The sequence below is a fragment of the Peromyscus californicus genome, unplaced genomic scaffold (genome assembly GCF_007827085.1).
Source record: "Peromyscus californicus insignis strain IS unplaced genomic scaffold, ASM782708v3 Scaffold_11__1_contigs__length_118956290, whole genome shotgun sequence".
Taxonomy (NCBI): Eukaryota; Metazoa; Chordata; class Mammalia; order Rodentia; family Cricetidae; genus Peromyscus; species Peromyscus californicus.
Window position 1 is genome coordinate 16,673,538 of NW_026294402.1, and position 24,060 is coordinate 16,697,597.

General features: G+C 51.9%; 1 protein-coding gene and 1 long non-coding RNA gene across 4 annotated transcripts in view; both read left to right on the plus strand.

Moving 5' to 3' along the window:
• Nucleotides 1-41: 41 nt before the first annotated feature.
• LOC128120044 (uncharacterized) lies at nucleotides 42-7,186 on the plus strand. 3 transcript variants are annotated; one of them, XR_008221761.1, is made up of 4 exons: nucleotides 42-109; nucleotides 4,448-5,518; nucleotides 5,952-6,691; nucleotides 6,972-7,186. It is a non-coding gene; the product is annotated as an uncharacterized LOC128120044 (long non-coding RNA). The 3 variants fall into 3 exon arrangements; XR_008221760.1 differs by having other exon boundaries at nucleotides 4,448-4,575; nucleotides 4,692-5,518; nucleotides 5,952-7,186; XR_008221759.1 differs by having other exon boundaries at nucleotides 5,952-7,186.
• An 11,738-nt stretch (nucleotides 7,187-18,924) lies between these two features.
• Pde4a (phosphodiesterase 4A) overlaps nucleotides 18,925-24,060 on the plus strand; it is a 52,442-nt gene continuing 47,306 nt past the window's right edge. The window contains exon 1 of the mRNA XM_052753814.1: nucleotides 18,925-20,232. Within this exon, the coding sequence (XP_052609774.1) occupies nucleotides 19,925-20,232 (308 nt within the window). The 5' untranslated portion in view covers nucleotides 18,925-19,924. The remainder of the gene's footprint in view (nucleotides 20,233-24,060) is intronic.

Here is a 24,060-nt window from a genome sequence, read left to right on the forward strand (position 1 = left end):
CCCCGCCCCAGCATCCGTGCGTGGCGTCACGTCCTTAGCAACCGGAGTCGGCGGCACTGACAACCGGAGGTGATTCTTAAAGGGCCAGGCGCACGTGGTGCGGCCTTCTGTGAGTTCCCGCCGAAACCCAACCGAATATCCCTTGGGGACAAAAACGGTAGTTGCTTAGGGCTTGGTGGCCCAAGGTAATCCCAACATTTGGGAGGCAAAGGCAGGCGGCTCTCTAAGCCAGCCTCATCTACATAGTTCCAGGCCAGCTAGGGCTACACAGTGAGATTCTGTCTCAAAAGATCAAAACTGAGGCTTCAGGGGTGGTTCAGTGGTTTAGAGCACTGGCCTGTCTTCCAGGGAACCCGGATTCTGTTCCCAACACAGCCTCGCCACACAGCCTTGCCTATCAGGGAACTTCAGGTTCAGGGACTGACCCTGTCTCAAAAAAGTAAGGTGAGAGCCGGGCAGTGGTGGCGCACGCCTTTAATCCCAGCACACAGGAGGCACAGCCAGGCAGATCTCTGTGAGTTCGAGGCCAGCCTGGTCTACAGCGCGAGATCCAGGACAGGTACCACAACTACACGGAGAAACCCTGTCTCGGAAAACCAAAAAAAAAAAAAAAAAGGATCTTGAGGCTGGAGAGATGGCTCAGAGGTTAAGAGCACTGGCTGCTCTTCCGGAGGTCCCAGCAACCACATGGTGGCTCACAACCATTTGTAATAATGAGATCTGGTGCCCTCTTGTGGTGGGCAGGCATACTTGCAGGCAGAACACTATACATAATAAATCTTCAAAAAAAGTTCCTTTTATTATTTTTTTCCTACTTATTTATTTATTTTGAACATAAAAGCAAGTTATAATTCAAAAGTCCAGGGTTATTTGAAACTGGAAAGTATTTTCTCTGTAGAAAATAGTAAAAATGATAACATTTCCCATAAGCCTTTTTAAGCCAAAAAATAGCTGAATTATACATATAAATATTGATTAGATTCTAGGATACAGAAGAAACCTATCTTCATCTGTTCGGAGAGCTATGTTTTCTTAAGCTGTGTAAGTAAGATTCCTATTCATCTTCCCCTTCACTGTTTGATTTATGGCAGACATTTTTCTATAGACTAATCCATAATCTAAAAAGATTTTAGCCTCCCCTCCTGAAAGTACAGCCAGCATATCCTTTCATCAGCTTGATATGGTACAAATTCTTATCCTAATAGTGAAATGTTTCACTGAAGCTTGCCCAGTGATTGGGCAAAACCAAAACCTATTATAAGCCACAGTCATCCTAGGGTCCCCCCTGCTATGTAGCCTCCATGGATCTGTGGGTTGCAGTCCGACTTCCCTTTGCTTTACATCTAGTATCCACTTATGAATGAGTACATACCATGTTTGTCCTTCTGAGTCAGGGTTACCTCACTCAGGATGATATTTTCTAGTTCCATCCATTTGCCTGCAAATTTCCTGATGTCATTGTTTTTCTCTGCTGAGTAGTACTCCATTGTGTATATGTACCACATTTTTATTTTAAATTTTTAAAATTTATTTTACATGCCAACCACAGATTCCCCCTCTCATCCCTCCTTCTCCCCCCAACACCCCTCACCCATCCATACCTCATCCCCCCCCAAAAGGGTAAGTTCTCCCATGGGGGGACAGCAAAGCCTGGTACATTCAGTTGAAGCAGAACCCAGCCCTTGCCCCTGCCTCAATGGTGAGCAAGGTGTCAGACCATAGGTAATGGGCTCCAGAAAGCCAGCTCATGCACCAGGGATGGATCCTGATCCCACTGCCAGGGGCCCCTCAAGCAGACCAAGCTACACAACTGTCTCCCGTATGCAGAGGGTCCAGTCTGGTCCCATGCAGGTTCCACAGCTGCTGGTCTAAAGTTTGTGAGTTCCTATGAGCTTGGTTCAGTAGTCTCTGTATATTTCCCTATCATGATCTTGACCCCCTTGCTCATATAATCCCTCTTCCCTCTCTTTGACTGGACTCCTGATCTCAGCCTGGTGCTTGGTTGTGGATCTCTGCATCTGCTTCCATCAATTACTGGATGAAGGCTCTATGACGACAGTTGGGGTATTTACCAATCTGATCACCAAGGTAGGACAGCTCAGGCACCCTACCCTCTCCACTATTGCTAGTAGTCTAAGCTGGGGTCATCCTTGTGGATTCCTGGGAATTTCCCTAGCATCAGGTTTCTCCCTATCCCCATGATGTCTCCCTCTATCAAGATATCTCTTTCATTGCTCTCCCACTCCGTCCCTCCCCCAGCTCGACCATCCCGTTCCCTCATGTTCTCAACCCCCATCCCCTCCCCTCTGTTGTCCTCCCTCATCCCCAGTTTACTCATGGAGATCTCATCTGTTTCCTCTTCCCAAGGTGATCTGTATGTTCCTCTTAGGGTCCTCCTTGTTTCCTAGCTTCTCTGGAGCTGTGGGTTGTAGTCTGGTTATCCTTTGCTTTGCAACTAGTATCCACTTAAGAGTGAGTACATGCCATGTTTGTCTTTCTGATTCTGGATTACCTCACTCAGGATGATATTTTCTAGTTCCATCCATTTGCCTGAAAATTTCATGATGTCATTGTTTTTACTGCTGAGTAATACTCCATTGTGTATATATACCACATTTTCTTTATCCATTCCTTGATTGACGGGTATCTAGGTTGTTTCCAGGTTCTGGCTATTATGAATAGTGCTGCTATAAACATAGTTGAGCAAGTGTCCTTGTGGTATGATTGAGCATCTCTTGGGTGTATACCCAAGAGTGGTATCATTGGGTCTTGAGGTAGATTGACTCCCAATTTTCTGAGGAACCGCCATACTGATTTCCACAGTGATTTTACAAGTTTTCACTCCCACCAACAGTGGAGGAGTGTTCCCCTTGCTCCACATCCTCTCCAACATAAGCTGTTGTCAGCGTTTTTGATCTTAGCCATTCTGACAGGTGTAGGATGGTATCTCAGAGTCATTTTGATTTGAATTTTCCTGGTGACTAAGGATGCTGAATAGTTCTTTAAATGTCTTTTGGCCATTTGAGATTCTTCTGTTGAGAATTCTCTATTTAGATCTGTAGCCCATTTTTTAAATTGGATTGTTTGGTATTTTGCTGTCTAGTTCCTTGAGTTCTTTAAATATTTTGGAGATCAGCCCTCTGTCAGATGTGGGGTTGGTGAAGATCTTTTCCCATTCTGTAGGCTGTTGTTTTGTCTTATTTACGTGTCCTTTGCCCTACAGAAGCTTCTCAGTATCAGGAGGTCCTTAGAAAAGAATCTTGGAGCTGGAGAAATGGCTCAGAGGTTAAGAGCACTGGCTGTGAGTTCAATTCCCAGCAACCATATGGTGGTTCACAAACATCTGTAATAATAAGATCTGGTGCCCTCTTGTGGTGGGCAGGCATACTTGCAGGCAGAACACTACATAATAAATTAAAAAATCTTTTTTTTTTTTTTAAAAAAAGGATCTTTATTCTTTAAAAAAAAATTTTTTTTTTGAGACAGGGTCTCACTATATAGCCCTGGCTGTCCTGGAACTCACTATGTACACCAGACTGGTCTCAAACTCAGATCTGCCTGCTTCTGCCTCTCAATGCTGGGATTAAAATCATGCCCCACTACGCTGGGCCTGCCCTTAAAATTTTTTTAAATTTACATTTTAGGGGCTGAAGAGATGGCTCAGCAGTTAAGAGCACTGGCTGCTGTTCCAAAGAACCCAGGTTCAATTCCCAGCACCCAATGACAGCTCACAACTGTAACTCCAGCTCCAGATTTAACACCTACATGCAGACAAAATACCAATACACATAATTAAAATGAATCATCAGTTTTATAAAATTACATTTTGTTAAGTGTGTGTGTGTGTGCGCGCACGCGCACAGGTGAACATCAGAACTTGCTGGAGTCAGTTCTTCTCCACTATGTGGGTTCCCGGATCAAACTGAGGTCATCAGGCTTGGTGGCAAGCACCTTTATCAACTGAGCCGTCTCCCCGGCCCCAGTCCTTAATAAATCAATCAATCAATAAAAATGTGTGTGTGTGTGTGTGTGTGTGTGTACGGACCAGGTGCACACTGCAGATCATAAGGTAATTTGCTGGAGCTGGTTCTCTTTTTAGCTGTGGGTCGTCCAGCTTTGGCGGCAACCATCTTTACCACTGAGCCATCTCATCAGCTCCAGTACTTAAGAAAAAAATTTACATTTATTGGCCCGGCATGGTGGAACGTGCCTTTAATTCCAGCACTCAGGAGGCGGAAGTAGGTGGGTCTCTGTGAGTTAGAGGCTAGCCTGGTCTACCTAGTGAGTAGCAGGACAGCCAGGGCTATGTAGACAGAACTTATCTCAAAATAAATCAATATTACATTTATTTATTTATGGGGCAGGCGGCGAGTGCTAGAGTGCGCATGTTAAAGCTAGAAATCAGCTTTCCTGAGTCACTTACCTTTTTCCATAATGACGATCCTAGGGATGAGACTCGTCCTCAGGCTTGGTGGCAATCGCCTTTACCGGTGGAGTGGAGCCTAAGGTTTGAAGATCCTCCCCCTGCCTTAACCCTGCACTGTGTTTGAAAGAACTTTTGCAGTCCGAGAGTTGGTAAGTGGCCGATGTTACAGCTTTGTCATCACTTTGGGGATCAGAAGTGGATGGTGATTGACAAGGTCTGGGGACTTTGGACTCCAACACCATCTCGCGTCACTCGCCACTCGCAGGCACCTGCAGCCCCCTGGAATCATCCAGAATCCCCCACCTCAAGTGTCTGCGTGCACAGCCTCTGGGTGTCGCTGACGTCTAACCAGAGACAGCGTTCCCAGCCCTGCGCCCAGGGCGAATCCGAAAGCACTAGAGGGGGCTTTCCTCACCATCTGAGGCTGCCCACAGCCTCTTCCAGCTCACCTGAGCCCCCGAATTTCCGCTGGGGCTTGAGGGAATCCATTTTTTTTTTTTCTTTTCTTTAAGCTTGAGATTCCCGGGTAGTACATCCCTCCCCATGCTTTGATACAGGATCTAGAAACTCGCGCTGCAGCCTGGGGCCAGGATTATTTTAGATTAAGGGGTGCTACTTGCGGTGGGTCAGGTGGAAAGAGGGGAGGAGAGGAGCTCTATTCATTTGGCTTGGGGAGGGTTCCTCTTCCCAGCTTTTCGGGAGCTGTTGGAGAAGGGACTGTCTGAAGCGAATAAAGGTCTGCAGATTTGGGGGGGGGGGGGTGTCCCCGGCCCATGGAGGGGGAAGGATGGTGGGCATAAAAGCTCCTTCCTGATATGGCCCCTCCCCCTCTCGCTCGTTCAAACTCGAGAGTGGGCGGGCGGGGCGAGGGAGTCCCCCTTCTCCCCCTCCTCCACCAGCTTGGCAGTCCACCACACCAGCAGCGGTCTATCCCAGCCCGGGCACGCGCATGACGGACCTATACCCAGAGGGTCTCCCACACACACCAGCAAACAAAGGGTCTGGACACTTGTCCCCTCCCGGGTCCCGACCCCAGGCCAGAGAGGGCCAGAGAGGGCGGGGCTCCTATCTCCAGCCCCTTTTCCCAGCAAGGTAAGTTTTGGGGTTGGGAGCTGTGTTGGGAAGAGGGGGGAACCCGACTCCCAGGAGGAAGGGCATTAAGATCATGGGATTCCCCTAGCTCTCCTTGTAAGCTGTGATCCCTCCACCCTTGCCTTGGTACGGTTTTGTAGGGTCTCCACCCCACCACTGACTCTGTGTGTGTGTGTGTGTGTGTGTGTGTGTGTGTGTGTGTGTGTGTGTGTGTGTGAGAGAGAGAGAGAGAGAGAGAGAGAGAGAGAGAGAGAGAGAGAGAGAGAGAGAGAGAGAGAGAGAGAGAGAGAGAAACCGTGGCTTTTGAGAATTTTCTGGTAGGTGAGAGGATGTCCCCTAGGCTTTTGACACTGGGGCTGCCTAATGGCGGGGAGCTGGGACCAGGGCTTCGGGAATACTCATCATCACCAAGCATTTCCTAATCTGTTACCAGCTGTGTCCAGCCCCTGGGGACAGGGAGAGACACCAGCCCCGGGTTACTTGGAGCTGTTTCTCTATCTTGAATTCCTGGTAGCTTACCTTCCCCCAGAGGAGAACCCTACGGTGTATCTTGTTTCTGTATCATGCAGGTAAAGGAGAGCTGAGACTGCTTTGGGGCTGGGCTGAGGCTGGGGGTGGGAATCCTTGCTGCCACACCACTTAACTGCATCCAGATCTCAGAGATCACCGGGTTCATGTGCATTTCTGAGCCTCTATTTCTTCAGCTACTTAAAGGAGCAACTGCAAGCTGAGACTAAAGCCGGCCAGGAGCCCAGCAGCCTTTACTCCCTGGTCCATTTCCTGTTATTTCATTCCCGTTCTCCAACTACCTGCAGTAAATGCCAGCCACTGGCCAGACCGCAGTCGCAGCGAACGGGAGATACAAGGGCCAGGGAGCAAGATCCAAATATAAACAAGTCTTTGTATATAAACTTGACCATCACCATGGAAATTCTGCCAGGAATGGAGGAGACCTCCCAGCCCTTGGCAGGTAGAGGCAGGAAGGAGGATCAGGCGTTCCAGGCTGACAGTGGCTGCAAGGGGTTTGAAGCCAGCCGAGGGTTCAGGAGATCCTGTCTCAGAAGACAAAAGTCTGTCCTGGCATGGTAACCCTCACCTTTAAGCCCAGCACTCTGGAGGCAGAGGCAGAGGCGGAGTGATTGTTGTGAATTCCAGGGAAGCCTTGGCTACAGGGTGAGTTCCAGGACAGCTAGGAACACATAGTGAGACCCTGAAAAAAAAAATCCTGATTAAACTAAGGAAATTAAAATTCAGACTAGATTCAGATAATTGGGCAACAGGAAAGAGGATTGTCATGAACCAATTAGTCACTCCCCCCTTTCTTTTTCTTTTTTCTTTTTGAGACAGGGTCTCACATAGCCCCAGCTGGCCTTAGACCCCTGATCCTCCTGCCTTTACCCCCTGACAGCCGGGATGACGGGTGCTAGCCATCCTGCCTTGCTCTCAAACACAGGAGTTGAATCATCATCTTATGAAAATGAGGAAGGGGCCGACAAGATGGCTCAGTGGGTACAGGTGCTTGTTCCCAAATCTGAAGGTCTGAGTTACATCTCCAGGCCCCACATGGTGGAGGAGAGAACAACTCCCGTCTCCAGGCGTACACTGATGGCGTGATGGCTGTACATGGTCATCTTTCCCTTCCCCACATAATAAAGAAAGGTCTTTTTTTTTTTTCTTTCTTTTTTTGAGACAGAGTTTCTCTGTGTAGCCTTGGCTGTCCTAGAACTCGATTTATAGACTAAGCTGGCCTGGAACTCACAGAGATCCACCTGCCTCTGCCTCTGGGGTTTAAAGATGTGCACCACCAACACAGACCAGTGCTCACTTGAAAAAGTGGAGAAAAATAAAGTAGAAAAAGAAGTGAGGAAGGAGCCAGGCACAAGGTGCGTGCCTAACCCCGTACTAGGTAAGGAAAGGCAAGAGTTCCAGGTCGGCGTGGGGCATGTGGTGAGAAGGCCTCGGAAACAAACAAACGAACCAAGACCAAAGGGACGGTTATAGACAGTTCCCGAAGGGACCCTATAGAGATCCAGTTGAGCCCAGGGCCTGGAGGACTGAGGGGACAGGAGGAGGCCTTCGAGGGCCACATAGCAAGGCCTGTCTAAAAACAAACCACAACCGACTACATTCAAAAGCTGGTGCATGAGAGACAGATAGGTAGATGCTTCTGATTGGATACCCAGGGGGAATGGCTACAGGAGGTGCATTTCTCTGCCAACACGCGGGCTGTCTAATCCAGGCAAAGCTAGTCACGCTACTGAACATATCCGCAGTAGAGACTGGGACTCTGCTGTGGTCCTGGGTATTGAGAGACTAGCAAGGACCTAAACTCAGGACCTGCTTTGTTTTCTCTCTGCAGTGATGGGACTGGAACCCAGGGCTTTGGGGATGCCAGCGCTCTGCCACTGAGCCCTGCCCCAACCCAGAACCTACATGTTAATGCATATTCGATTTCCTTCATTAACACATACTAGTTATGCATAATAGCATTTTTTTACACACATGCACTTGTGCATTTCGATCAAAGTCACCCTCTCTTGACCTGCTCCCACTGACCCCTTTTACTTTCATGTCTTGTTTTTTTTTTTTTTTTGTGATCCAATGAATTTCATTATAGTTGCTTAAAGGAGCTTGGGCACCTTACTGGCAGGGAAACATCTCTCCCTCCCCCAGCAACCATTAGCTGCTATAGATCCTCAGGGAGGGAGGAATCCACAGGAGCCCCCCCTCCTTTTTTGAGACAAGGGGTCACTAGGATGGCCTAGTAGCCCAGGGTGGCCTTGAACTCGTGATCCTCTTGCCTCTGCCTCCCTGTTGCCAGGACTACAGGGGTGCACCACCACACTGGGCTCTGACTTCGCGTTAAATGATTTTGTAATGTATTTTCACGTTGTGTGTCTGTGTGTTTACACACTCACACATAAGGGAGTCGGTTCTCTCTGTCCACCACGTTGGGTCACAGGACTGAGCTCAAGACATCATCAGACACCTCTGCATGCTAAGCCATCCTGCCCACTGCAAACGCACGTCTCTAACCACTGGGAAATACTGCTTTCTGCTGCATCCACACACGAGTCCCAAACAAGCACACAGCAGGGCCACTTAGCCATCCATCTAGCCGTCTGCCCAGTCCACTGATGCGGTGCTCTTCTGTCCATTCTGTAGTTTGCATAGCTGTCCTGAAGCTGTGATCTGGTCTCAACTGGGCAACACTGAGACTCACAGAACATCCATCCCAGAGTGCACTGCACATGTCTGGCTATCCAGGAAGCCGCACACAAATGTAAACACAAGCACACATGCCCGGGGTTCTTGAGAGGCCTTCACAGGCCTGCTTCCGCTCTAGATGTGGAGCTAAGGTGACAGCAGATGCTCTGGGCTGTGGTGTGAATAGGGGCTCCAGACAGGGCTAGTGAATGATGTCTGACTCGGCGGTAACAAAAGAAAAGTACAGTGGAGAACAGATCCTCCTGGTGCCCTTCAGTGCAGTGGTTGAGGGCAAACAATTCCTAACTGCCATGGAGACCTGTGATCCCTGCTACTCGGCAAGCAGGACACACAGACACACAGACATACAGACACACACAGACACACACACACACAGACACACACACACACAGACACACAGACACACACACACACAGACACACACACACACACACACACACACACACACACACACACACACACACGGACATGAATAGACACTCAAAGCCCAGAGCAGCCTGCTGTACATCTGAACACCTTCCCATCCAGGATACTGTCCAGAGAAGGAAGACTTGGGATTCTCTGTTTTGCTCTAGGCTTATTTTTACAAAGCTTTACATTTCAGTGGACAGAGCTGGATGTGATGGGCGACACCTAGTCAGAGGACAGCAGATGCAGATCAATGAGAGTAGGAGGTCAGTCTAGTCTACATACTGAATTCTAGACCAGCCAGGGCTACAAAAAAGAGATCCTGTCTACAAAAGCCACTGGCATTTCTATGGACAACAGGAGGGGGTTGGTCTCCACCCTTCTCCACTCCATTCTTCATTTGACTCCATAAATGCTGTTTTGTTTTTTTGTTTTTTTGAGATAGGGTCTTATACTGCTGGAATTATGTATATCACCATGCCATTTTATATGGTACTGGGGTTCGAACCCAGGGCTTTGTGCATGAGGCAAGTACTCTACCAACTGAGACACATTCCCAGGACCGTAAGTCCTTACTTAGTGTGTACCATGGGCTGCTACAAGCATTTGGGATAGAGACAGTAGTACAGCCTAATATATATACTACAGAAGATTTCCATGGCCTGGGAAAACACCAATGCAGACACAGTCCATGCTCAAGATGATCAAGTATTCAAGGGCTGGGGTGTGGCTTAACAGTAGAGACCCCACCTAGAATCCTCCAGTCAGGGGATGGGGTGTGGCTCAGTGGGAGAGCCTCTGCCTAGCACATAAGAGACTTTGGTTTCATCCCTGTTACTTCAAGGGGGGGGGGGGGGGCGGGGGGAGTCTGGGAAGGGAGTCTGGGCATGGTGTCACACACCTTTAACCCAGCACTTGGGAGACAGAGGCAGGTGGATCTCTATAAGTTCAAGGTCAGCCTGATCTCCACAGTGAGTTCCAGGACAGCCAAGGCTACACAGAGAGACCCTGTCTCAAAAAAAACAAAGTAAATGAATAAATAGGTAATTGAATAGCCACATAACTTATTGTAATATTATAAGTCTAAAGTAAGGCAGGCCAGATGGGACAGCAGGTAAAGCTGTTTGTCACACTAACCAGAAGACCTGAGTTTGATCCTGGTATTCCATGGTGGAAGCAGAAAATCAATTCCTGAAAGTTGTTCTGTGGCCTCCACATGTGAGCGGAGGCATGTGTGTGCACCCATAATCTTATAGTTCATACACACAATCACACGCACACAAATAACAATAAAATTTAAAAGATAATTTAAAATTTAAAAGTTAACACCAACAGTATAAAGGGATCCAGGATTAGAAAGAACACAGAATGTTCTGAGATGCTTTCTAGGTGGCAAGGAGAGCATGTGCACAGGCCCTGAGGTCTGACCACTTTCTAAATGTGAGGAACAGCAAAGAGACGAACAGGGCCAACCACTCTGAATGTTTTATAGTCTCTCAAGTACGTCTGTAGTCTGTGAAGCAAAATTACTGTTTTTGTTGTTTCTCTGGCTGTCCTGAAACGCACTCTGTAGACCAGGCTGGCCTTGAACTCACAGAGTTCACCTGCCTCTGCCTCCCAAGGGCTGGGATTAAAGGTGTGTGCTACTATGCCCAGCTCTAACAATTACTATTACACTAAATGGGAGGGTGGCGAGCATTCTGTGAGTGCCTGGAAAATGTGTTCAGAGCATCCCATGCCTTGTCTCCTTTTATCCTCACATCAACCTCAGCTTATCTGAGCGAAACAGAACTTTATTGTTATGGGTTTTTTATGTTTTTTGTTTGTTTGTTTTGTTTTGTTTTTTCAAGATAGGGTTTCTCTGTGTAGCTCTAGCTGTCCTGGAACTCATTCTGTACACCAGGCTGGCCTCAAACTCAGAGATCTGCCTGCCTCTGCCTCCCGAGTGCTGGAGTTCAAAGCATCTTCTACCACTGCCTGGCTAACTAAACAGTACTTTTATGTTACAGATGAAAAAACTAAAGCCTAGAAAGGCTGGGTGATTTATCCAGGGTCACACAACCAGGAAGCGGCAGAGGTAGGGTTTGACTGTAGCCATGCGGAAACGATTATAGACTACTCTAGGTATCACACTGCCAGCTCTGTTCTCTATGGGACTGAGCATGTTTAGCTGTGTACATAGAAAAAAAAGGTGTGTTTCTCCTTTCCTCTCTTCCTTCTTTCCAGAACCTGCAAAAGTGAACCTTTGTAGCTCCACTCCTTCCTTCCCGAGCTTTCAAAAGCCAGTGTATTATCAGACTGTCTTGCAGCTACACTAATTCTCCTCCTCCCTTCCTCTCTCCCTCCCTCCCTCCTTCCCTCCCTTCCAGAGCCTTTAGAAGTCAAAACTAGGTGACTAGAGAGATGGCTCAGCAGTTAAGAGCACTGGCTGCTCTTGCAAAGGACCCAGGTTCAATTATCAACACTCACATGGCAGCTCACATCTCCCTACCTGTGACTCCAGAGCATTTGATGCATGTACATGGTACACAGACCTACATACAGACAAAACACCTATACACATAAAATGTAAATAAAAAATCTGACTTCCATATGCACCCCCCACAGGTTCACACACATGAAAACCAAAATGAAAAACAGAACATCAGAGCCAGATGTGGTGGTGCAAGCCTTTAATCCCAGCACTCGGGAAGCAGACACAGGTGGATCTCTGAATTCAAAGCCAGTCTGATCTACAGAGTGAGTTCCAGCATGGCCAGGGCTACATAACAAGATCCTTTCTCAACACCCCCCCAAAGCAAAACTATACTACCAGACACTCTTGAAGGTTCCTCCCTCCCTCCCTTCCAGAGCCTTCCAAACCCAGTACTGTTCTATCAGAATCTCCTGCAGTTACACTACATCCCTCCTCCCCTCCCTTCCTTGTTTTAGCATTCTCTGAGTCTGTCTGTTGGAGCCTAAGGAGTGGGGTGTTGCTTCTCCATACAGTCAGAAGATATTCACATTCAGCTCTTCTAACAGTTCTTGCATCAAGGTCTCAGCCATTGCAACAAGACAAGAAAAAGAAACTAGGAAGAATTAATTTTGGTGTTCTGTAAAATGGAGGGGAAATGACAGTGTACAATTATGTCTGACTGGGCACAGTGGCACTTGACTGTGGTCTTAGATACTTGGGAAACAAGGCAGAAGGACTTTTTTGTTTTGTTTTCTTTTTGGGACACGTTTTCTCTGTATAATAGCCCTGGCTGTCCTGGAACTCACTCTATAGACCAAGCAGGCCTTGAACTCACAGAGATCCACTTGCCTCTGCCTCCCGAGTGCTGGAACTAAATGTGTGTAACACCACCACCTGGCCTCAGAAGAGCTTCTTGATCCTAGGAGTTGGCAGCCAACTGAACAACACAGAATGATGAAATCTCAAAAAGTGGGAAGATTTGGGCTTATTGGGTCACATCTATAATCTCAGCACTTGGCAGGCTGAGGCAGGAAGACTTTGAGTTTGAGGCCATCCTGGGCTACACATCAAGAGTCCTCTCTTTCTCTCTCACATCACATCACACACCACATACAAAAGCAGGGAGGATCTTATAGCTCTGAAGTAGCATGCTTGCCTGTCATGCAGGAGGAAACCCTGGCTTTAGTCCTTAGCGCTCCCCTGCCCCCACAACTTTAATCATTCTGATAGACTGGAAATTATCTACATGAGTTCCAGCACCCAGAAATAACTGGGTGTGGTAGCTAGTAATCAAGCACATAAAAAAACCGAGGCACACTGGGCGGGGGTGGCACACCCCCACCACTCAGGAGGCAGATCTCTGAGTTCGAGGACAGCCTGGTCTACAGATCTAGTTCCAGGACAGCCAGGATTGCGCAGAGAAACCCTGTCTCAGGAACAAACAAACTTGGAGGTAGGAAGATCTGAGTTCAAATTCAGCCTGGGCTTCATAGCAAGTTTGAAGCTAGCCTGGACTATGTGGAGTCCTGTCTGGAAAGAGAGAGAGAGAGAGAGAGAGAGAGAGAGAGAGAGAGAGAGAGAGAGAGAGAGAGAGAGAGAGAGAGAGCCTTCTTGCCCTCCTGCATTTGATGTTCTATCTTCTTTCTTTTTTTATTTTTCTTGAGACAGGGTCTCAGTATGAGGAGTCCTGCCTGGCTTGGAACTCACTGTGTAGACCAACCTCGCCTTACATTCACAGAAATCAATCAGCTTGCCTCTGCCTCCCAAGTGGTGGGATTAAAGATGTGTTCCACCATTTTTCATTTTGGTGTTCATGTGTTGGCACCTGTGTGTGGGGTGCATTCACATGTGGGTGCATATGGCAGTCAGAGGTCAACAATAGATGTGCCCCTCTATTGCTTCCCACCTCACTTTATTTTTTCGAGACAGGGTTTCTCTGTGTAGCCCTGGCTGTCCTGGAACTCATTCTGTAGACCAGGCTGTGCTCGAACTCAAAGAGATCCGCCTGCCTCTGCCTCCTGAGTGCTGAGATTAAAGGTATGCGCCACCACCATCCAGCGTCACCTTATTTTTATTTTAGAGACAGGGTTGTGCTATGTAGTCCAGGCTGTCCTGGGACTTACTATGTAGCCCAGGCTATCCTCCAACTCACAGAGATCCACCTGCGTCTACCTCTGAGTGCTAGGATTAAAGGCTTGCACCACAACGCCCGACATATTTTTTGAGACAAGGTCTCTCACTGAACTTGAAGATAATTATTTCTCTAGACTGGCTGGTCATGGAGACCCACAATCTTCATGTGCACCTCCCATCCCAGCATGGAGAGTTACAGGTGCACCTCACCCCACCCAGCTTTTACATGGGTTTTGGGGGTCTGAATTCAGGCCCCTATGTTAGTGTACAAGCACTTTTCTTTTTCTTTTTTTTTTTTGGTTTTTTGAGACAGGGTTTCTCTGTGTAGCTTTGCGCCTCTCCTGGAACTCACTTGGTAGCCCAGGCTGGCCTCGAACTCACAGAGATCCGCCTGCCTCTGCCTCCCGAGTGCTGGGATTAAAGGCGTGTGCCACCACCGCCCGGCTACAAGCACTTTTCTTATCTTCCACCTCTCGGCTCAGGCTGCAGCTGGTATTCCAATGGAGGCAGACAGAGGTCATAAATGTAGTAAAAAAGTAACATATCAGCACTGCGGCCATCTCTACTACAGAAAAATTAAAGCAATCTACAGAACAGGAGTTCCAGGTGGGCTTGTAATTTTGCTTTGGGAGCCCTGGAAGGTGAGGAGCACTAGGTGGAGGGTGGCGGTATATGAAGCAGAAACCTACCTGGTGAATGCCTTTAATCGCAGCACTCAGGAGGAGAGGCAAGCGGATCTGAGTTCAAGGCCAGCCTGGTCTACAGAATGAGCCCTTGTCTAAAAAAAAAAGTCTGGCCGGGCAGCGGTGGCGCACGCCTTTAATCCCAACACTCAGGAGGCAGAGCCAGGCGGATCTCTGTGAGCTTGAGGCCAGCCTGGTCTACAGAACGAGATCCAGGACAGCCAGGGCTACACAGAGAAACCCTGTCTCGAAAAAAAACAAACAAAAAAAAAAAAAAAAAAAAAAAAGGTCTGGATATGGCTCAGTTGATAGTGCGCTTGCATACTGTGCAGCCCTAAATTGAATCCCTTAAATGGGCTTGGTGTTGCAAGCCTATAATCCTGGCACTGAAGTGGAGGAGGACTGAGATGTTCAAGGTCGTAGGGTGGAAGTCTGAGGCTAGCCTGGAAAGAAAAAAGGCAACTGAAGCTCAGAGAGGTTAAGTCAGAGACCCATGGCCACACAACCACATCTTCAATGTCAGGGTGTGAAGTGAGCCAGCCTCTGCCTCCCTGTCACCGCAAGCTGCTCCTGTGTCCCTGTCTGTCTGTTTCTATTTCCACCAGTCCCTGTCTGTCTCCGCGCCTCTGCCTTGTGCGTCCCCCATCTGTGCCCAGAAGCCGCCGTCTCTCTCTGCGCCGGCCCCCGCACACCGCAGCTATTTTGGGGGTTTTGGGTGTAGCAGAAAGCCCAACAGCTCGCAGGAGCGCTTCCTCCGGCCCCCGGCTCGGACCACGCGCAGCACGCGGCCGGCTCCTCCGTGGGATTCCCGGACGGGGAAGTCCCAGCGTGGGGCCGCGGAGAGCGACAGAAGGACCACCGCGCCCCCAGCGGCCGGCCGCCGCACCTACACCCTCCCGAGCGCGCGCGCGCGCGCGCGCGTCACCTGTCGTCATGGCAACGGGAGGGCGTCATCTCCCGCAAGCTTTGAGTCAGCTGCTTGCTGACGTCCGCCGACGTCACACACACCCTTGGGCGAGATGAGTGAGAAGCGAAGGAGCAGGGAAGGTTCCAGACCCGGTCTTCAGGGGGAACCCGCGGGTTCTATGGGAAGGTGCCTCTCGTCCTCCGCGCAGGCAGGTGACCCTTGAGCGGGGATCACAGGGAAACTGAGGGAAACTGGATGAGGAGGAGCAGCAGGGTCAGCAGGAGGCAGTGATCGCCACCCAGGCCCCAGGGGCGGGGGCGGGACCTGGGCTTGGGGCAGGGCTTAGACAAAGAGTCCGTCGTGGAGACAGCCCTCTAGCCACAGTAGCTGTTTCTTGAGCGTACTTATGCCTCAGTTTACCCCTTTGATGACTGCACACACACACACACACACACACACACACACACACACACACACACACACACACGCTTTCCAGATTGACAAATTCTCAGCCCAAAGATAGTGAGCAGGGAGCCTTTCCTGTGGCTTCTCAGGTCGGGAGACAGTTTTGGCCAGCTGGTGGAGAAAGGTCGTCCAGGGTGAGGTCTTGTAGGTCTCAGTTGTGAGGAAAACTAAGGCAAGAGACGGAAAACCCTTAGAAAACACGAGTGGAAGGCTGGGTCGTGGTGGCGCACGCCTTTGATCCCAGCACTCGGGAGGCAGAGGCAGGCGGATCTCTGTGAGTTCGAGGCCAGCCTGGTCTATAGAGCGAGATCCAGGAGAGGCACCAAAACTACATGGTGTCTCGGAAAACCAAAACAACAACAACAACAACAAAAAAGAAAACACGAGTGGATCACTTACGAAGGGTGGTACTGGATGCAGAGCCGTAGGCCTTTAATCTCAGCGCTTGGAAGGAGAGGCAGGTGGTGATCTCAAGGCCAGCCTGTGCTATACAGCGAAACTCTAAAAGAAGGGAAGCAAGTAGGGTAGAAAAGGATGGTGAAATAGAGGCAAAGTGGCACAGGCCTGCAGTGCCAGCATGTGGTAAGCTGAGGCAGGAGGAGGCCAGCCTAGGCTACACAATAAGTTCCCCCTACACTCCAAATTATATGGCTTAAAGAGACTCTTTCACACCTAAGTGTGGGAGGGCACCATGGGAGGCTCAGAAACTAGAGGCCTGTATGTGCCCATTAGCTGCCCCCTGGGGTAGCTAAGTAGTTGTGTTCCTGGGGGCAGCATTTAGGCCCGCAAGACACATCCCGATTCCACCCGTGTCCCTCCACAGAGGCCCAGGGAGCCCACAGAGTCCTCCGTGCCAACATGCTCGGGGCGGACCCGTGCCGCCCTCGCCACCGTCTCCTGGTCGGGGCTGGGCTCAGCCTGAGCCCTTGGATCCTGGGGTCCCTCCAATGCAGAGGCCCACCACACAACCGCGGCTGATGCCGCCTCGAATATTCATCACCAGAACTATCACCAGAGCGGCCAACAGGTAGGCAGGAGGGAGATCCAAGTGGGATCTGAGCCAACCGGGAGCCCCTCCCCAGCGGCCCGCGTTTCGTAAACGTCGCCTGTTCTGGCTGGGGTAGCTCTCCTAGGAGGCGCCCTGGCAGCTTCAGCGAGCCTTTTTTCCTAAGCCGCCGAGTCAGCAGGAGCCTACCTACACAGAGGGAAAGGGTCTGCACCCCTCCAGAGCCTTTAGGGCGCCCCCAAAGTTCGCAGAGCTGAGGGGCTGGCCTTTGACCAGTGTGTGGTGCAGCCGCCTCAGTTTTCCCGCCGGCAGCATTCCAGATCCCTCAGCTTTAGCCAGGACGGTGACATCTTGGCGTAGGTCCAGGACTTATAATTTTTACTGGGGCGGGGGATGGGGGCAACAGGGTATGAAAAAAGTCTGAGCCTGTCTGCACTTCTTTGTTTTTCTTGAACAATTTTTATTACTTGATTATTTATTTAGTGTGTGTGTGTGTGTGTGTGTGTGTGTCTTGTTCAAAGGACAACTTTGGTTCTCTCCTTCCACCATGTGGGTCCTGAGGATCTGACTCAAGTCATTAGGCTTGGCAGCAAGCCCCTTCGCTACCGAGCCATCTCAGCAGCCCACTATTGTGCTTTCTAGCTATTCCTCATCCGGGTCCTCCCAGGGCAGCCTAGCCCCTACTCCCACTTCTTGGCTGGGAGCTCAGAGCCCAACAGCTGAGCTGGCTGTCAGCCCGCCGCTGCCCAGATCTCCATCGCTGTCATGGCAGTCTCACCTCCCCGGAACCCCCATCCACTCCTTTGGAGGGTCTCTGTTTAAGCCATGATACTCTTTCCAGATGAGAGGAAACGTCCCCTCTCCCACCCTCCAGCCTGTACGTGGTTCAAGTCCAGCTTATTTTCGCCTCAGGGCTTGAGCCTTCCAGGGGCAGCTCCCCCATGTCCCAACTCGAGAATCACACGCCCTTGACCCTCATCCAGAGTCAGGGCCAAGGCTACACCTCTCAGCCCCATCCCCAAAGACTTTGGTACATCTGGGCACCCTCAACACTTGCAAATCCCGCTGAGATGCCTGGGGGAAGAAGGTTCCTGAGAAAAGTGGGGGACAGATACAGTTCTGGCTTCGGGGAACACCTGGGGCTGTTGGTGGGGGGCCAGTTCCTTTGCAGCGCGTTAGCCCACGCTTGGAGTCCCCTCCAGCTAGAGAAAAGTGGTTGACGAAGTTGGAGACTGGGAAAGGTTTGTTGCCTGTATGTTAATAAGAACCGGGGTTGGGGAGGCTAGAGTACAAGGCTTGTCCCCCTAGGCGATCAGAAGGGGGACGTACGGGGGCGAGGGCTTGGACCAGGGGACACTGCAGCGTCTGAGCCAGGATCCAGGCTGGGAGGGAGGTGGGGCACGGGGAGCACGAGAACAACCCCCCCAAACCCAGCAGCCATCAGGGCTCAGCCAGAGCTGGGAGGAGGGATGGGGATGCGCTTGAATCCCCGCTCACTCTTTGCTCGTTCGCTCGGCACGGCGCTGAGGGAGGCGGGAGCGTGAGTCACGGCGACTCCGGATTTAGGTGCCGGAAGGGGGGTTCTGAGGGCGGGGGACGAGGGGAAGAGGCTCCGCTTGTTTACTCGCCTAAAAACGACAGAGGTGGGGTGTACCCTCCAAGGCTCTCCTGTCCCAGCTACCCCTCTCATTTGCCTCAGTTTACCCTTCGCAGAAGCGCTTTGAAGTTTTTAATAATTAAAAGAAGAGGGGGTGGCAATTGGGCCGGTGAGATGGCTCAGTGGATAAAGGCATTTGCCTTCAAGCTTGACTGAGTTCGATTCTCGGGGCCCACAAGGTGGAAGGCGAGACTCGACTCCCGCGGATTGACTCTGACTTCCCCTCTCCGAGGCATCTAACGGATATTCGCAAGGACTAAGGGTACACAGCTGGACCAAATCTTGCTGCAGGAGGAATTGAGATATGTAGCATTTAGATGGTGAGGTGGGGGACACGTGTGCCCACACACATGCACACAAAAATAATGTGATAACAAAAGAATTTTTTAAAGATTAAAAAAGAGGTAGAGATACCTGTGTATCAGCCCGCAGGGGAACCCAAAAGGACACACCCCCGACACAGACACACCTCAAGAGGCCCACCACACCGACACGCACCAGCACACACCCTCGGGAGTCGCAGTCAGACAACAGAGGAGAAATCCTGTGGACAACTCGCACCAGCATCCTCCCATCATAATCACAAAACAGCGCCGGAGCGCGTGGGAAGGTGTGCGCTGCCCGGGGCCACCGGAACAGACCCCATGGGACGCTCCACCCTCCCGACGGGCTGCACACGTGCGCGCGCATCCTTACACCCCCGACAGCAGCAGCGGGAGCAGCCACCACGTGCGCGCACACACTTCCAGGCGACATCCAAAACACAGACAACCCTCGGAAGGGGCCACGTGCGCTCACACCCCGCCAGGCTGTGGGGGAGCCACTGGCCGTCACGGTCCTGCGCGCAGCACTACTGGCTTGCAGACACGGCGCCTTGGAGGCACTAGGACCATTCCCCGAAAAGGGGGCCTGGGAGAAAGGGTGACTGGGGTTCTAGAGACGAGGAAACCACAGCCCCTGACTCCGCCCCAGCCTTGATGGATGCGGCTGAGTGACACCCCCGCCAACCAGTCGGATGTCTCCGTCCGGATGCCATTAACCCTTTAACTCTTCGGTCCCTGAGCGTGCCTGCTGTTCTAAAGGGCTCTCGGAGATAGGCGCGCGGCGGCGCCCCCTCCCCGGCGGGATTGGGCTGTGCGTGGGTGTGGAGGGCCGCCACCCTCCTCTTCTTGGAGGAGGAGGGGGTGGTGCTGTGACAGTCGCCGGGCGGGCGGAGGGGCAGGGAGGGGCGGACCGGGGCGGGGAGTCGCGGCTGGCGCCGGGTTCCGAGAGCGCAGCGGGCTCCAAGCACCGAGAGGACTCCGGCGCTGCCGCCGTCCGCGCTCTCCGCCCTTGGGTGCCATGGCCCCACTGAGGCCAGGAGCCCCCGTGGGTCCCCAAGCGCCTCGGCCGTGGCGCCGCTGATCTCGGACAGGTTAGGGGACGCCTTGCCCCCCGGGCGCCCCGAGAGACAGAGCCGGAGCCATGGAGCCTCCGGCCGCCCCCTCGGAGAGGAGCCTGTCTCTCTCTCTCCCTGGGCCCCGGGAGGGCCAGGCCACCCTGAAGCCGCCCCCCCAGCACCTGTGGCGGCAGCCGAGGACCCCGATCCGCATCCAGCAGCGCGGCTACTCGGACAGTGCCGAGCGCTCAGAGCCGCCGGAGCGCTCGCCGCACCGGCCCATGGAGCGCGCCGACGCCGTGGACACTGGCGACCGGCCAGGCCTGCGGACTACCCGCATGTCCTGGCCCTCGTCCTTCCACGGCACCGGTACCAGCGGAGGCAGCAGCAGGCGGTGAGACTCCCCCGGCGAGCAGAGCGCACAGGCGCGCGAGGGGCACCGCGCGCAAATCTGTCCAAAGGGGGCGCTGTGGGGCGGGTGGGGTCAGCGTGACCCGCGTGGGTGGTGAGGGGGAGCCACTGCACCAGAAGCTCTTTTACTGTTGCGGGTTCCCGGGTGAAGTTGGGGATCGGGAGATTCATGCAGCTTTAGGACTCTCTACAAGCTTAGCCAGTAATGGTCCAGAGCAGCTGCTGGAGAGGAGGTACCACTTGAAGAGACTCACTGAGGGCTGGGGTCATTGTGGGGTATCCTAGTGATCATTCCGTAGTGGGTGCCTGCAGAACCACACTGGTTACTTCAGGTAGGGTAGCACTCTAGGTGGAGTGGAGAAATGCATCAGGGGAGCCTTACAGTAACTGGTGTTCGCAATCCAGGGGTATCTTCTGGGGAGCACTATCCAGCCCTGTATTAAGATTTGGAACAAGTCCCCTTCCAGGCATTTAGGGCTCAATGGCACCCCAAGGTGCCCCATGGATCAGTGCCAAGGGCATTTGAGGTCCCATCAAAGGACTTCGCACCTTTCCGAAGTGACAGGTGAAGGGGTATGGTGTAGTTGGGATTCCTGCTGTGGTAGTCGCAGGGAGAGGGTCCTTAGGTGTGTGACTGGCTTGGGCTGCCTGGACTCAGGGCTCTGCCTGACTCTGCTTTGGGGACAGTGACTGTGACAGTGTGGCAGTGTGCTTCTGGGCTGCTGTAACTGTCCCCGGGTGACTGTGTCTGTCACAGAGCTGTAACGGCAGGGCTGTGTTTGCACCCAGCAGAGTGGGGCTGTGACATGGTGACAGCGATGTCTGTCTCTGGCATAGTTCTGTAGTGGTGACAGAGTGACTGTGTGTCATATCATGAGATAGAGTTAATGTGGCATAGTGACTGTGTACTTTCAGAACAATAACTGTATGATGGTTTCCTTGTTTCGGGGGACACCTCCACGGTGACCATATGTGTTCCACAGACTCGGGGGTTTGGGGTGGGATGTGTGCCTATGACTCGAGACCCTATGAGACAAGAAAGTAGCCTGGCTAACCTAGAACTCACTAAGTAGCCCAGACTGGCCTTGAACTTGTGACAGTCCTGCCTCACTCTACTCTGCACAGTTATGCTGTCACCTGAGACTAGGGACAGTTCTAACAGTCAGTAGCACTCGGATAAGCCACCCCCATCTGCCCTGGGTACCCTAATTACTAGTGTTTTCCTGACCTAGGATAGTCTCAGTGATTGAAGTCACAGCAAAAGGTGCCCCAGGCTCTGACTGTGAGTTCTCCAGGCCACTGGGTGATTGACAGCTAACCACACCATAACTGCCTATTCCTTTGGAGCATCTGTAAGATGTCATATCTGGGCTTCTCATGCCTGGAGTCCCCAAGCAAGGCCCCTTTAGACGATGACTGCAATCTTCCTAGATCCTTCTGGGACACCCCCCCTACAGCTCTCCAAGGACTCCCCCACTTCATACTCCCCAGCCCCAGCTCCCTGAGTCCCCACCAGGAAGCCAGCGTCAGACTCCTGAGATTTCTCAGAGGGAACTAGGAGAGGGAAGCTGTGTTTAAAAAAAAAAAAAAAAAAAAGCAAAACACAAAGCTCACATCAACAGGAAATGCCAAGCCAGAGGCTCAGAGCCTCCGAGATGGCGCAGAGGGTGGAGCGCTAGGAATCAGGCCCTAGTCTCCTTGAAGGCCCTAGGGACTTCCTGGCCCCCTGTTGTCTGAGTGGTAATAATTATAATTCATGTGCCCTGTCCTCAATGGCTCACTCTAGGGCTCCAGGCCTGGGGCTTTCCTTCACACACACACACACACACACACACACACACACACACACACACACACACACCCCTTTACCCTGCTCCTTGCCAGCAGCCTGTGTGGGATCCCTGTTGGACTGGTAAGGAAACTATGAGTCAAAGAGGTCAAAAATCCCTTTCTACGCCCTCAGGCTCGGAGTTTCTGGTTCAGGTCTCCCAGGTACCTTTGCAGGAGTGCCCTCTGAACATCGGCTTCCAGTTAGGCACTACCCAGGAGGAATCTGTTTGAGAGTTCCCGGTGTGTGTGAAGGATTTTGCAGAGATTGTTGCCCGAAGCCCCTGAATTTAGAGGAAAAAGGAGGAGGCCGCAGTGAAAGCGGCTTGTCCTGTTGTGAGAAATCAAAAACAGGAATCTCAGCCCATCCCTGAGCCAGCTCGGGTTTCGGTTTCCCTGCGGGAAGCATGTGGCCTGCGAGGCCGCAGCTGGGACAGTTAAGTGAGTTGTGGACTGAAAGATGGCATTGGTGCCTGCGGCCTGCACAGAAAGAGGAAGAGGACCGAGAACAAACGCATTCAGCTTCTGCGCACACAGGGAATCCCCGACTCCCTCCGTGGTGGAGTCCAGGCCACTGGCGCCGAGAAGAGTGCGGCCACCCTGCTAGGCTTGTAAGAACCCCCAGAGGGGAGTCACTTTTCCTCTTCGAGGTGTCGCCTGCACTAGGTCCTCAGATCTGGCGGGGGGTGCGCGAGACGGCGTTCCTGGCGCGGCCTCTGGGGCTGAGTCACATCCCCGCTGCGATCTGTCAAAAGACAGATGGAAGGAGAAGGGAGGCAGAGGCAGGAGAGAGAGGGGGCACTGGGTTGGCCTCTTACCACCCGTTGGACCTTCCCACTCTCTCCTCCAGAGGAACGCTTTCTGGCTCCCCACGAAGGACGTGCACACAAGCAGGCTGGTGTCTCTCTCGTGGGTGATATCTGTTTCCACGGGGGTCCTCTGCCCTTGTGGTCCCTGCTGCGCGCCGCAGGCCTGGCCCTGCGCTGGGAGCCGGGCTCTTGGAGCGCCCTCTGCTGGAGTGCGAGAAACGTGCAGCGTTGGCTCTCGTGTTATTATTTCATGCTTATTGAATGCCTCGGGGAGCTGGGCGCCAGGCCGGCCAACCGCAGGCTGGGACGGGGCTGTGTCCCCTAACTCCGCGAGCCTTAGGTCACTGCAGCGGGAACAGCCGCTTGGCAGACACTCCCGGAGGAACTTGAAAGAAAAGTTGGCCCAGGAACGATTCCCAGCCCTGTCCGGAGCCTGACTCCAACCTCTAGGGTACAGCTCACAACGTCCTGGGCCGAGCACTTTTTTTTTCGTTTTTTGACTCTAAAAGACCCATCTGCCTCTGCCCTGGGAAGTTCCGGGACTGAAGGCCTGCGCCACCATACTTGCCTTTTGTTGTGTTTGTTTTTTATTTTTTGAGACAGTGTCTCTCTGTGTAGTCCTGGCTGTTCTAGAGCTGGCTAAGTAGACTAGGCTGGCCTTGAACTCACAGAGATCCTCCTGCCTCTGCCTCCTGAGTGCAGGGCCACAGGCGTGCAGCACCATGCCTAGGTATTTGAATTTTTTAAACTATGTGTGTGGGGGTGGGTGGGGTATATGCTTCTTAGTGAAGAGGCCAGAGGCATGGAATCATCTGGAACTGCAGTTCCAGAGGGGGTTCTGGGATTCAGTCTCCCATTCTTTGCAAGACCAGTACCAGCTCTTGATCCCTGAGCCATCTCTGAGAGCTTCTTCCCAGAGTAAGATGGCCAAGGTCACAGAGAAATAACAGGGTTGAAGTTACAGACAGAGCCAGGTCCCCACTCCAGAGCAGCAGGGAGATGTGATGGTGTCCTCGCTGTGTGATATAGGAGCAGAGACTGTTGCTCTCTGAGCCTTGTTCTTAGTGTATTGCGCCTTATACATTATAAGTTTTTATTACATTGTGTGTGTGTGTGTGTGTGTGTGTGTGTGTGTGTGTGTGTGTGTGACAACCAGAGGACTACTTGCAATAGTT